General features: G+C 45.4%; 1 protein-coding gene across 1 annotated transcript in view; it reads right to left on the reverse strand.

Moving 5' to 3' along the window:
- Positions 1–281: 281 nt before the first annotated feature.
- The window catches only part of LOC118367456 (high affinity nerve growth factor receptor), a 29,857-nt gene continuing 17,648 nt past the window's right edge, over positions 282–12,490 (reverse strand). Inside the window, exons 8-17 of the mRNA XM_035750958.2 lie at positions 10,538–10,870; positions 10,322–10,342; positions 10,008–10,066; positions 9,796–9,898; positions 7,512–7,664; positions 7,224–7,354; positions 6,936–7,108; positions 4,960–5,209; positions 4,555–4,713; positions 282–2,175 (exon numbers count right to left, since the gene is read on the reverse strand). Coding sequence (XP_035606851.1) covers positions 1,990–2,175; positions 4,555–4,713; positions 4,960–5,209; positions 6,936–7,108; positions 7,224–7,354; positions 7,512–7,664; positions 9,796–9,898; positions 10,008–10,066; positions 10,322–10,342; positions 10,538–10,870 — 1,568 coding nt within the window. The 3' untranslated portion in view covers positions 282–1,989. The remainder of the gene's footprint in view (positions 2,176–4,554; positions 4,714–4,959; positions 5,210–6,935; positions 7,109–7,223; positions 7,355–7,511; positions 7,665–9,795; positions 9,899–10,007; positions 10,067–10,321; positions 10,343–10,537; positions 10,871–12,490) is intronic.

Below are 12,490 nucleotides of genomic sequence, written 5' to 3' on the forward strand. Positions count from 1 at the left end.
TAAGGTTGACGATGCATGTCACTGTTGACAGTGCATGTCTGAACAAAAACCAAGCCATGAGGTCAAAGGAATTGTCCATGGAACTCAGAGACAGGATTGTGTCAAGGCACAGATCTGGGCAAGGGTACCAAAACATTTCTACAGCATTGAAGGTCCAAGAACACAGTGGTCTCCATCATTCTTAAATGGAAGAAGTTTAGAACCACCAAGACTCTTCCTAGAACTGGCCACCCGGCCAACTGAGCAATCAGGGGAGAAGGGCCTTGGTCAGGGAGGTGACCAAGAACCTTGACAGAGGTGGTCCTGTAGCTCATTTGGTAGAGCATGGCGCTTGTAACGCCAGGGTAGTGGGTTCGATCCCCGGGACCACCCATACGTAGAATGTATGCACACATGACTGTAAGTCGCTTTGGATAAAAGCGTCTGCTAAATGGCATATATTATTATTATTATAGAGCTCAAGAGTTCCTCTGTGGAGATGGGAGAACCTTCCAGAAGGACAACCATCTCTACAGCACTCCACCAATCAGGCCTTTATGGTAGAGTGACCAGACGGAAGCCACTCCTCAGTAAAAGGAACATGACAGCCCGTTTGGAGTTTGCCAAAAGGCACCTATAGACTCTCAGACCATAAGAAACCAGATTATCTGGTCTGATGAAACCAAGATTGAACTCTTTGGCCTGAATGCCAAGCGTCACAACTGGAGGAAACCTGGCACCATCCCTACGGCGAAGCATGGTGGTGGCAGCATTCTGCTATGGGGATGTTTTGCAGAAGCTGGGAATGGGAGACTTGTCAGGATTGAGGCAAAGATGAATGGAGCAAAGTACAATGGGATCCTTAATGAAAACCTGCCCCAGAGCGCTCAGGACCTCAGACTGGGGCGAAGGTTCACCTTCCAACAGGACAACGACCCTAAGCACACAGCCAAGACAACGCAGGAGTGACTTTGCGACGAGTCTCTGAGTGTCCTTGAGAGCCCGGACTTGAACCCAATCGAACATCACTGGAGAGACCTGAAAATAGCTGTGCAGCAATGCTCCCCATCCAACCTGACAGATCTTGAGAGGATATGCAGAGAAGAATGGGAGAAACTCCCCAAATATGCTTGTAGCATCACACCCAAGAAGACTCAATGATGTAATAGATGCCAAAGGTGCTTCAACAAAGTACCGAGTAAAGAGTCTGAATACTTATGTAAATGTAATATTTCATTTTTTTACTTGTAATAAATTTGCAAAAAGTTCCCGAAAACCTATTTTTGCTTTATCATTATGGGGTATTGTGTGTAGACTGAGGGACTATTTAATACATTTTAGAATAAGGCTGTAACCTAACATGTGGAAAAAGTCAAGGGGGCTGAATGCATTCCCAAAGGCACTGTATAGTCTGGATTTCTCCAATCATGCAAAACCGTTCATCAGGACGACACCCCTTCAGTTACACAATAAAACACTCACAGTAAACACAGGTCTTCGCTGGCTCATCTTCTTCCACCCGCTCCCAGCCAGCGGCAAACAGAGTTGGGGCTGGGTCGTCATGAGACGAGGCGAGCTGAAGCAGCATGGACCAGGAAGTAACCCCCATCCCCATAGTCTTCCCATCGCTCCAGGGTAAAGTTTCTCTGAGGTACAGATCTGGGATCAGCTTCCTCTCCCCCAATCCTATCTGTAACCATTAGTGGCCAAAAAAATACCCAATATCAGCGTCTAGAAGCAACTTCACCTTACTCCCTTCCCAACCCAATGGTCCCTATCAGAACAGATCCTAGCAAAGTCCAACCTGACCAAATATCCAAGCAGAGGGGGTGTCGGTGTGGTTAAGATCCATAGACGTAAATGACAGCAATGCTTAGGTTCAGGATTGCCATAGCACAGTCCTTTACCTGACTTCCACCCCTTCCCAATACCCGTCATTCCTGACCGTAAGTTCCCCTTCTTCCCCTTGCCTGGACACTGCCCCAGCCTCAGCCACAGAACTCCTAGCCTCTACCCCAGGATGTCCAGATAGATAGGGGGGCTCTTAACCAGGGCCAGGAGGCGGCTGTGGATGTCCTTGATGACCAGTCTCTGCTGGGGCTCCCTCTGCCAGCAGCCCTGCATCAGGCCGTGTACCTCCTTGGGGCAAGTGCGTGGTCTCTCCAGCTCCCGGCCCTGTGTAATGCACTCGATAGCCTGTGGGGGAGCAAATAGAGGCATAGGGAGGGGGTTAGAATTAGAAGGTCTGCTAGCTCCAGTAACTCTAGGTTTTTGCTATGCCTCTTTATCTGGGGCTATTACCTCAGGGTTTGAATGTTTTCATGATCGTCACTTTTCATTAATTTGACCAGACAAGCTCAAGCTACCCTAGAGAGCTTAAGGTGAAGACACTTAGATAAGAACAATAAGCGGAGTTGTCAAGATGAGTCGACAACTTCTGTACAATTCTGGAGAACATTCTGTGAGAACCAAAGATGTTGCCTCTAATAAACTGATGATCTTGCAAAACAATGGAACAGTATTCATCAGAAATGGTCAAATTCACACATTCTCACACTTGGCATGGCTCGATGCATTTATCACTGTCAAGGACTGAATTCCGCTATGTCGATTCACATTCAAGGACTGCCCTTGGCCACACATGACATAAAGAGCCAGCGACTTAACCCTTTTAAAGAGTTCAATATCCCTGACCTAATCCAATGAACTGAAGAGACCTGTCAGCACGGAACCTCATCATACTATAATACCCAACTAGCACATTTGGTTCCTTGGAAGTTGTGAGAATGTGCGTTTTTTGGTTCCCATTGTTTCTGGGAACGAAGCCATACATTTCCTGACCAGTAACGCGGAATGTATTTCAAACGTTCCGAGATTTGAAGTGATAATTTTTCCTGTTCTGGGAACGTTCATTTTTAGGTTCTGAGAACATTATACTATAGTTCCCTGAAAGTTTCCTCTGAGGTTTTATTAACGTTCTGAGAAGGGAAATGATAGGTTATTTGAAGGTAATTAGATAACGTTCCGAGGTCCAATAAGAGCTTAGAGTCATTGTTTTGAACTCCAAGCACAGATAGGACACATGGAAATTATTTTGCTTAGGCATTAATCATGTAAACATATTTATTTTCTATTGTGGCACAGCATCAGTGAGATTCAAACCTATGATCTTCTGTTCTTCAGCCATGGAATAAGTCCACTGCGCCACCAGGATGGAGCTTGCATGCCATGTTTTTTTTAACTTATACTAAGCTCTTCATTTTTGTCATTTTAGTCTGTCTTTTAGGAAACGTTCCGTTAAAGTAATGGAACACCAAGAAAATAACGTTTTTTTGTCAAGTTTCTTAAATGTGCAGAGAATGTTTCAAAGCAACTATCCTGCACCATTCCCAGAAAGTTGTGGGAAGGTTGTATGCATAATAACCATAGGACAACCACACTCTCACCGAGCTCTAAGAAACATAAGGTTCTCAGAACCTTATGTGAACAAAAATGTATAGTGACTTTCCAAGATGGCCACCCGTCTCCTTATCTCAGACCTACAGTAGATGGAGTGTTTGGGATGATTTATCCCTGCCTTCCCTAATTAGACAACATGATAATTACACACGTCCATCATTGGCCGGGAAGGATTAAGTTAACAAGGTTAAACGTCATTGGCCCTGGGCAAAGATGAGAGCCAATGAGATTAGAATTGAGTGGAAGGGAAAAGTGATCTACCCTCCACTTGAAAGGAAGAGGGTTCTAGTCCATAATGGCGCAGTTGCGGTCAGGACAGAGTCCACTTCTTGGGTTGCAACCGAAAAGGGTTGGACTGGGCCCACCATGATTACTATGAAGTCATTGATTGACTGTATAGCAGACTGGAAATCCTAGTGCTCTAGTCTCCCTCTATGATCAAACACCCTCACTGGCTGAATGATGATGTGGTACAGTATTTACACTTTGCCTGGACACTGTTCCATTACTCAACACAACTAGACAGCAGAGTTATATCTACTTAATTATTACTATGAATTTAGAAGGTTTTTATCACCAATACAAAGATGCCACGAGAAAAAGGTAGGTGCTTATATTTGTCCTATTTCACGTGTGAATTGGAAATGTGTTTTTGCATATCCCGCTCTCCCTGAGACACCATCAGAGAATAGGGTCACAGCCAGGATCTGCCACTATGAACAACACCTGGAGAAATGAGAGTTGCTCAACGGCATATCAACAGATTCTTCACGTTGTCAGCTCAGGGATTCAAATGAGCACTCTTTCAGGAAAAGGGGGATACCTAGTCAGTTGTACAAATGAATGCATCTTCCGCATTTAACCCAACCCCTCTGAATCAGAGAGGTGCGGGGGGCTGCCATAATCGACATCCACAGCACCCAGGGAATTGTGGGTTAACTGCCTTGCCCTGTGGCAGAACAACATATTTTTACCTTGTCAGCTCAGGGATTTAATCCAGCAACCTTTTGGTTACTGGCCCAACACTCTAACCGCTAGGCTACCTGGCCCAATGCTCTAACCACTAGGCAATCTGCCAACCCCATGTTGCTTCCTACCCAGTGCCCAGTTCCTTACCTCGCTGTTGGAGAGCTGGTACCAGGGCTGTTTCCCATAGGTGAAGATCTCCCAGAGGACCACTCCAAAGCTCCAGATATCACTCTCCGTGGTGAACTTCCTGTACATGATGCTTTCCGGGGGCATCCAGCGAATAGGAAGCATCGTACGCCCACCCACCTGACAGGAGTGAGGTCAATGGTCATTCAATTGTACATTTATAGAATTCTAATTAATATGACAATGATTATGATCCTCAGATGTACCATGCTACTTTATATGGGATAAGCCTATACATTGAAAATATCAATATGTATTTTTTGTACATAGAGTTGGATATACTATTTTGTGAAATGTTACATGACAATGAAAAGTTAGATGACAAATCCCCACCCTAAAAAAGTATTTCACTACTTCCACCTTTACCCTGTAGTAGTCTGTGCTGTAGATGTCCCGGGACATGCCAAAGTCTCCTATCTTGACCATCAGACCCTCTCCCATATCTCCCACCAGGCAGTTTCGTGTGGCCAGGTCCCGGTGCACAAAGTGAAGGGAGGCCAGGTAGACCATGCCTGAGGCGATCTGGGCGGCGATGTTCAGCATCTGGGGAAGAGTGAGCTGGCCCAGCGGGGGCATCTTCACCTCCTCCAGGATATGGGCGTCTGGACCGTGCGCCCTGGTGGACAGGAGGAGGAGAGGTCACGACCTTTAGAGTTTTAAAGGCTTTTCGGTGAACGGCATGAGACATACTTTGGCTGACGTCAATAAGGACCCTTATTCACAGAGTCACAGAGTAGTGTTAATATAGGATCATAAAGCCTTTTTGATCATAATGAATATATGGACCTGGAGACCTGATCCTGGATCAGCGCTCCTATTCTGAGACACTTTGTGATATGGGCCCAGTTCTAGCAGATAAATGTAAGCTTCGGATTGGTCCTTCGATGCATGAACTTTTGCACCAACCTAGCGATGCAATACCAGATGGATGATTACTGCATGCAATCTGCAGATGGAACATGTTAGACATACAGTGGGGAGAACAAGTATTTGATACACTGCCGATTTTGCAGGTTTTCCTACTTACAACGCATGTAGAGGTCTGTAATTTTTTATCATAGGTACACTTCAACTGTGAGAGATGGAATCTAAAACAAAAATCCAGAAAATCACATTGTATGATTTTTAAGTAATTAATTTGCATTTTTATTGCATGACATAAGTATTTGATCACCTACCAACCAGTAAGAATTCCGGCTCACACAGACCTGCAAAATCGGCAGTGTATCAAATACTTGTTCTCTCCACTGTATATGAGATCCTTTAAGTGTAATAGAGGCCGTCAGCTAGAGACCAAGCCATAACAAAACAACTTAACAAGATGGTTAATAGGAAACATAAGGCTTGTTATACGCCTTGCATTAATTTGGAATAATTGGATTATTCTCGCTGTATTCTTCAAACGTTCCACAGTTTCTCTCAATATCACACCCACCCCACCCACTCTGACTTGTAGCTCACTCCCAATAAGCTCCTCGATGTGTCCATCAATCCTAATAGAAATGTGTCACATGCAGGAAGTTATCTATTCTTTCACTATTAGTTTAACAGGCAGGTGGTAGGGTAGACGAGCAGCTGCCTCATAGGCCAAGAGACACACATCCATTCTGTCTGCTTGGAAATGTGATTTCCATCTATCCATGAATCTGGATAGTGTGGGCTGTGTCTGTGTGCGCATCGAGTCTCCATTCCCAGTCTGGCCCCACTGGACACCTGGCAGTGGCAGACATACACTGTCTATGTCTGTTCCAATGGTGTCTCAGAGTACGTCCCAGGTGCAGCATGAGCGGTCATCTACAGAATCAACATGATGCTCTATCTGAGTGCTCAGTGAACATCTCTCCCGCATCCATGTCGGCGCAGACTTGCCTTTAGAACTGTGTCGACAGGCTACGATAGGTTCTGCGGTCGACGTGGACATCGTCAATTATATGGTATCCAAAATGCATCTAAGATCACATATTCGGTCGTCCCAGATCACAGAAATGATTTGGCACTCCCACAACTAAGTGTCCTTAACCACTGCAACACACTATTGGTCCATGTGGTCCACCCCAAGTGGGTTGTTGTCTTGGGAACACAACACTGCAGAGTGGTGAGGACGATGGTGTCTACAAGTGTGGCTTGGCATAGAAACAGTTGTATTTGTGTGGCTCGTCAAGATAAATTAAGTGGCTTTGCTGAAGAGCAGTGGACACAACTACGCAGTGATGTCAGAACAAAACCCTCCGCTTCTAAATAGTTACCATGCTGAAGCTAAGGAATAAAGGCTATCAGGGGAAGGTAGGCATGGAGGTTATCCCTGTGGGGTTTAAGTATGTGGTTGTGTTTCTTTTCCATACCTGAGGAAGCGGTTGAGGTCTCCATGTCTCATGTATTCAAACACCATCGCCAGGGGCTCGCCATCTGTACACACTCCATAGAAGCGAACAATGTTCTGGTGCTGGAGGACTGTGAGCAGCTCAGCCTCTCTCTGGAAGTCCTGCCGGGTCGACTCGTTGGCATCCTTCAGAGTCTGACCACAGAGAAACACAGTCATGGGAGGATATGGCATCGTCATGTTTAGGAGGTCTAAACTTAATGTAATGCACCTCTGAAATTGTGGAAATGGATGGCCGTCTCATGCATACCTTGATGGCCACCAGCATTTTGTCACTGTCCGGACTGAGGTTGGCACACTCTGCCAGGTAGACTTTGCCAAACGCCCCTTCACCCAGTTCCCACTTCAGAACTATGTCCTGTCTTTTGATGTGCTGCACACCTGTACACACAGAGAAAGGCTTTCAACATTGGGCCTTGTAAAACAGTGTAGGATGATCAACTTTATCTATGGGAAAACATGGTAGACAGCATATTAAATGCAATCATAATGAAGTTAGCACACATCCACTCTCTAGTTGTATTCCGATTACACTCACACATGTCTTTGTCTTTGAAAATGCCACAGAAGTACTGGGGGTTCTCCACAAAGCTGGACATTCCAGAGTCATCAGAGGAAGGAGGGCTGGCCCCTATGTTCATGAAACGCAGTGAAACAGCAAGATCATCCTCTGTTCCCAAGACAGATGAACCTAGAGAGAGAGAGAGAGAGAGAGAGAGAGAGAGAGAGAGAGAGAGAGAGAGAGAGAGAGAGAGAGAGAGAGAGAGAGAGAGAGAGAGAGAGAGAGAGAGATGTGAATGTGGTACAACCATTTATTTTCCAGCAATTTATGGATGCATTGTTCAGCAACAAAGAAAATGTTGGAAAATGGACGTCAGAACAGTAAGCAACTACTGTATTTTCTGCAGACAGTATTAACAATTGCAAAACCCACTCAACGAGAAAACCACAGAACCCCCAGAGCCCCTGATAGAAAATGGTGGATGGCAGCAAGCGAGGGGAAACGAGTTGGCCAGTAGGGGGGCCCACTTAGGCAATCAGGTCCACTTAGGCACTTTCTGGGGGGGTCCGAGAGGACCTATCATGCCTAGCTGGCCTCCATCAGGCTTCTTTAATGGCCAACGCTGCAGCTAGGGGCTCCTGACACCGTTCACTGCTGTAATTAAGGCACTCTAACCGAGCTGTTGGGCTGACAGTGTGCAAAGTTACAGCCTGGAGGAAACCCTATATTGCCTGGCCTCATGTGAATCACTTTCAGAGAGGAATACAATGCTTGCTGCGGAACTATTGGCCATTCCAAAGTGATAATGAAAAAAATGAGTTGGCATTGTCGCTGACTTTTGCTTGTTTCAGTTTGGAATGGATATGGGTTTTCAGATGGGGTTGGGGTTTTCAGATGGGGTTGGGGTTTTCAGATGGGGTTGGGGTTTTCAGATGGGGTTGGGGTTTTCAGATGGGGTTGGGGTTTTCAGATGGGGTTGGGGTTTTCAGATGGGGTTGGGGTTTTCAGATGGGGTTGGGGTTTTCAGATGGGGTTGGGGTTTTCATGTGGGGTTGGGGTTTTCAGATGGGGTTGGGGTTTTCAGATGGGGTTGGGGTTTTCAGATGGGGTTGGGGTTTTCATGATGGGGTTGGGGTTTTCAGATGGGGTTGGGGTTTTCATATGGGGTTGGGGTTTTCAGATGGGGTTGGGGTTTTCAGATGGGGTTGGGGTTTTCAGATGGGGTTGGGGTTTTCAGATGGGGTTGGGGTTTTCAGATGGGGTTGGGGTTTTCAGATGGGGTTGGGGTTTTCAGATGGGGTTGGGGTTTTCATGTGGGGTTGGGGTTTTCAGATGGGGTTGGGGTTTTCAGATGGGGTTGGGGTTTTCAGATGGGGTTGGGGTTTTCAGATGGGGTTGGGGTTTTCAGATGGGGTTGGGGTTTTCAGATGGGGTTGGGGTTTTCAGATGGGGTTGGGGTTTTCAGATGGGGTTGGGGTTTTCATATGGGGTTGGGGTTTTCATATGGGGTTGGGGTTTTCAGATGGGGTTGGGGTTTTCAGATGGGGTTGGGGTTTTCAGATGGGGTTGGGGTTTTCAGATGGGGTTGGGGTTTTCAGATGGGGTTGGGGTTTTCAGATGGGGTTGGGGTTTTCATATGGGGTTGGGGTTTTCAGATGGGGTTGGGGTTTTCAGATGGGGTTGGGGTTTTCAGATGGGGTTGGGGTTTTCAGATGGGGTTGGGGTTTTCAGATGGGGTTGGGGTTTTCAGATGGGGTTGGGGTTTTCATATGGGGTTGGGGTTTTCAGATGGGGTTGGGGTTTTCATATGGGGTTGGGGTTTTCAGATGGGGTTGGGGTTTTCAGATGGGGTTGGGGTTTTCAGATGGGGTTGGGGTTTTCAGATGGGGTTGGGGTTTTCAGATGGGGTTGGGGTTTTCAGATGGGGTTGGGGTTTTCAGATGGGGTTGGGGTTTTCAGATGGGGTTGGGGTTTTCATATGGGGTTGGGGTTTTCAGATGGGGTTGGGGTTTTCAGATGGGGTTGGGGTTTTCAGATGGGGTTGGGGTTTTCAGATGGGGTTCTCCTGGGGTTGTCTCTTATTGAATGCTCCAGACAGGGACATGCCAGAATTTAGTCTCAACCCTTCACTTTCTAACAATTGAGGGATTTTGAGAACAGCAAACCTATCTCAGGTTGTTTCATAGCTGTCTTCTATGGAAACCAAGGTAACGTGTTGCTTACTATTACCCCTGTGAGCATAGGAGATTATACTTTGTGCAAAATAACAGACACGACTGTGGTATTTGAAACACAGCGCATAATAGAGTGTGTCACTTACGGTGAATACCAAACTTGGACTGCTGGCCACACTTGTTGATGACCAGTACCATAATGAGGAGGAAGGTGCAAGCAAACACAGCCAGACCCACTGCCACCGACACCTGCACATAAACATAATTAGCATCAACATAGCATAACATTTTGCTAAAACATTAGCTTTCCATAGTGCATGTTATAACTATGTTTCAGACCGATTGAATGGTGTCTCACCCCAAACACTCTGCTCTCCAGGTTCTCAGTGACATCCTCATTAGATTTGTTGGTGGGAACTGGAGGGAGCAGAAAGGGAATCATTAATGATGGATTGTTGCTCACAAATCGCCATGATAACCACACATAAAGTATGCAAGACACTGACACACAGTATATTAAAAGAAAAGTGGAGTATATGGAAGCAAAATCGTGGGTAATTTACACTCTACTACTCGTGATAACTATTTTTTGTTCTCGTTAGGTACAGTTTAGGAAGTTATCTGTTTCTACCAGGTAATAATCGCTGTCAAAATCACATTCAAGAGGCTTACGTGGATCCCTTTCTTCAAGGACTGGCATGAAGAAAAAGAGGAGAGGATGACAAATTTAGACTAAGTACACAGTACATACTGTACATGCAAGCACATGAGACTGTATCAAATATAACACAAGTTGGTGAATAGTGAGGGTCAGTATCATAGAGATCCTATTAAATGAACCTTTAATTTAATTGAATTAACCTTTAACCTTTCATTTCAGACAATCACCTGGGATGATGCCCTCAGGATCAAAGGGGTCAAAGGGGTTGTCCATGAACTTCCCTGTGGCCGTGGCCTGGTCCACGCCCAGTCTGTTCCCCACGATGATGGTGTAGAGGCCGTTGTTCAGGTGGGTGGGCTTGTTGAGGAATAGACAACCGTGCTTCACAGAGCCATCGTCCGAGTCGGGAATGAACTGTGTGTAGGTGTAGAGGCCCTCGGTCAGGTCGGAGCCGTTGAAAAGCCAGCGGATGGATGGCTCAGGGTTCCCGTCCACCTTAAAGGGGAAACACCAGTGGTGCTGTTGCTCGGCGTTGTGCAGGAATATGATTTTGGCTGGAACTGGATGGAAGACATGAGATGTGGTCCGTTAGGTTGTGTGAATGGGTAAGGAGACAAGGTGAAACAAAGGCTATTTCTTAATTCAGAACCTCAAAAATGTTTACAATAAATGTGTGTAAATTATTGAACATGATATTAGAATGAGATCACGTTTAGCTGAAATAATTATACACAAAGCTATAACCCTAGTTATCTACACATAAATTATTTATTTGTGCTGAATTTTCAGTTTACCACATCCAACCTATTTCAGACAAAGTTATTGGTTGGTCAATAGAAGGTACAGCCTCATCCAAGTGACCTATAGGTTCCTCCTATGCGTTTCCATGAATCGATGTTCTCCAGCTACATTGTCAACCTGTTGACCTGGTATGAATAATGAATCCAGGTTTTGTTAGGGCCCCTAACCACAAGAGCTACCTGGAAGCACGGAGCCGACAAGAAGCTACAGGAAATGGCTTCTTTAGATCGAAGACTATGCTAATGCAGAGAGACCCCTCACTCTGACAATTTACACCGACCATTCCACTGCTTTTAACCTCTGACCCTACTGCAGAAAATGCTGTGCTAAGGGGATACCGAGGCATTTGTCTCTTTCCTCTAGATTATCTCTGAAAAGGGATGCTAAAGACAGTCATGGACGGCAAACATTTGCACACTCAGCACAATTACCACAACCCATCAGGTATAATTTAATGTCCATTCCTTTATTGTGGGTTAGAAAAGAGCACAATATGAGTTTTGTTGAACTCTGTCTGAAATGAAAGACTAAATTATAGTTAACCGTTCAACGTTTTCTTCGTGGATTACATTTGTTTGATTGATTCTTGCTATCGATTTCTAGGGTGTAGTCTATATTTTAATTTTGAAAAACCTTTTCCCAAGCAAGTTAATTTGATATATATTACTGAAAGGATGCTGCCTCTGCAGCACCAATCGCTTGAATCCCAGGAAGTGGTCAGACCAGCCACTCAGCAGAGCAGAGCCCTGGCTGTAAACACCCTGCTGATCGGGGAGCTAATTAAGGGTAATTAAAGGCTAGCGGTTAATGAGTGTCCATCCACCAGGGGGACTGATGTTGATAGATTAGCCGCGCTAACGCACTTACAGGCTGCCAATCACTCCGGACCAATACTGTGTTCCGGAGTAGGAGGGAGAAGTCCATTAGCCGGGGCTCTTATCGAATCTTACCACGCTTATCAGCCCATTTTCCTCCCTACATTCATTAACTGTCCCTCGATGCTCATGCACTTGGCTGCAACTCTTTTTGGGCTTTATTTTCCAATGAGTGTCACTGAGTTGGTGAAATGATACTGTTTGGCCAATATTTTCTGTAATGTATTGCTAATGCATTGACGCACTCTCTTCTGTGGGACCACAGTTTGCTGCAATTCAGATATTTTTCAGTAGAAAAGCTGGGCTAAGGCAAAACCACAGTCTCTGACAGTATAATGTATCTTCTATAATCAGATGTCTGTTTTGTTCTGTCATCTGTTTGAGGTCTTTGTCCATGTATGGTTGATACATGAGAAAAATGGGACAATAACAATAATGCATCACTAATGTAACGTTACAGTGATGTATAACTAATGCAGTGGCTATCCATCATTCAGGGAAGGT

This window comes from Oncorhynchus keta, chromosome 34, assembly GCF_023373465.1.
Source record: "Oncorhynchus keta strain PuntledgeMale-10-30-2019 chromosome 34, Oket_V2, whole genome shotgun sequence".
Classification (NCBI taxonomy): domain Eukaryota; kingdom Metazoa; phylum Chordata; class Actinopteri; order Salmoniformes; family Salmonidae; genus Oncorhynchus; species Oncorhynchus keta.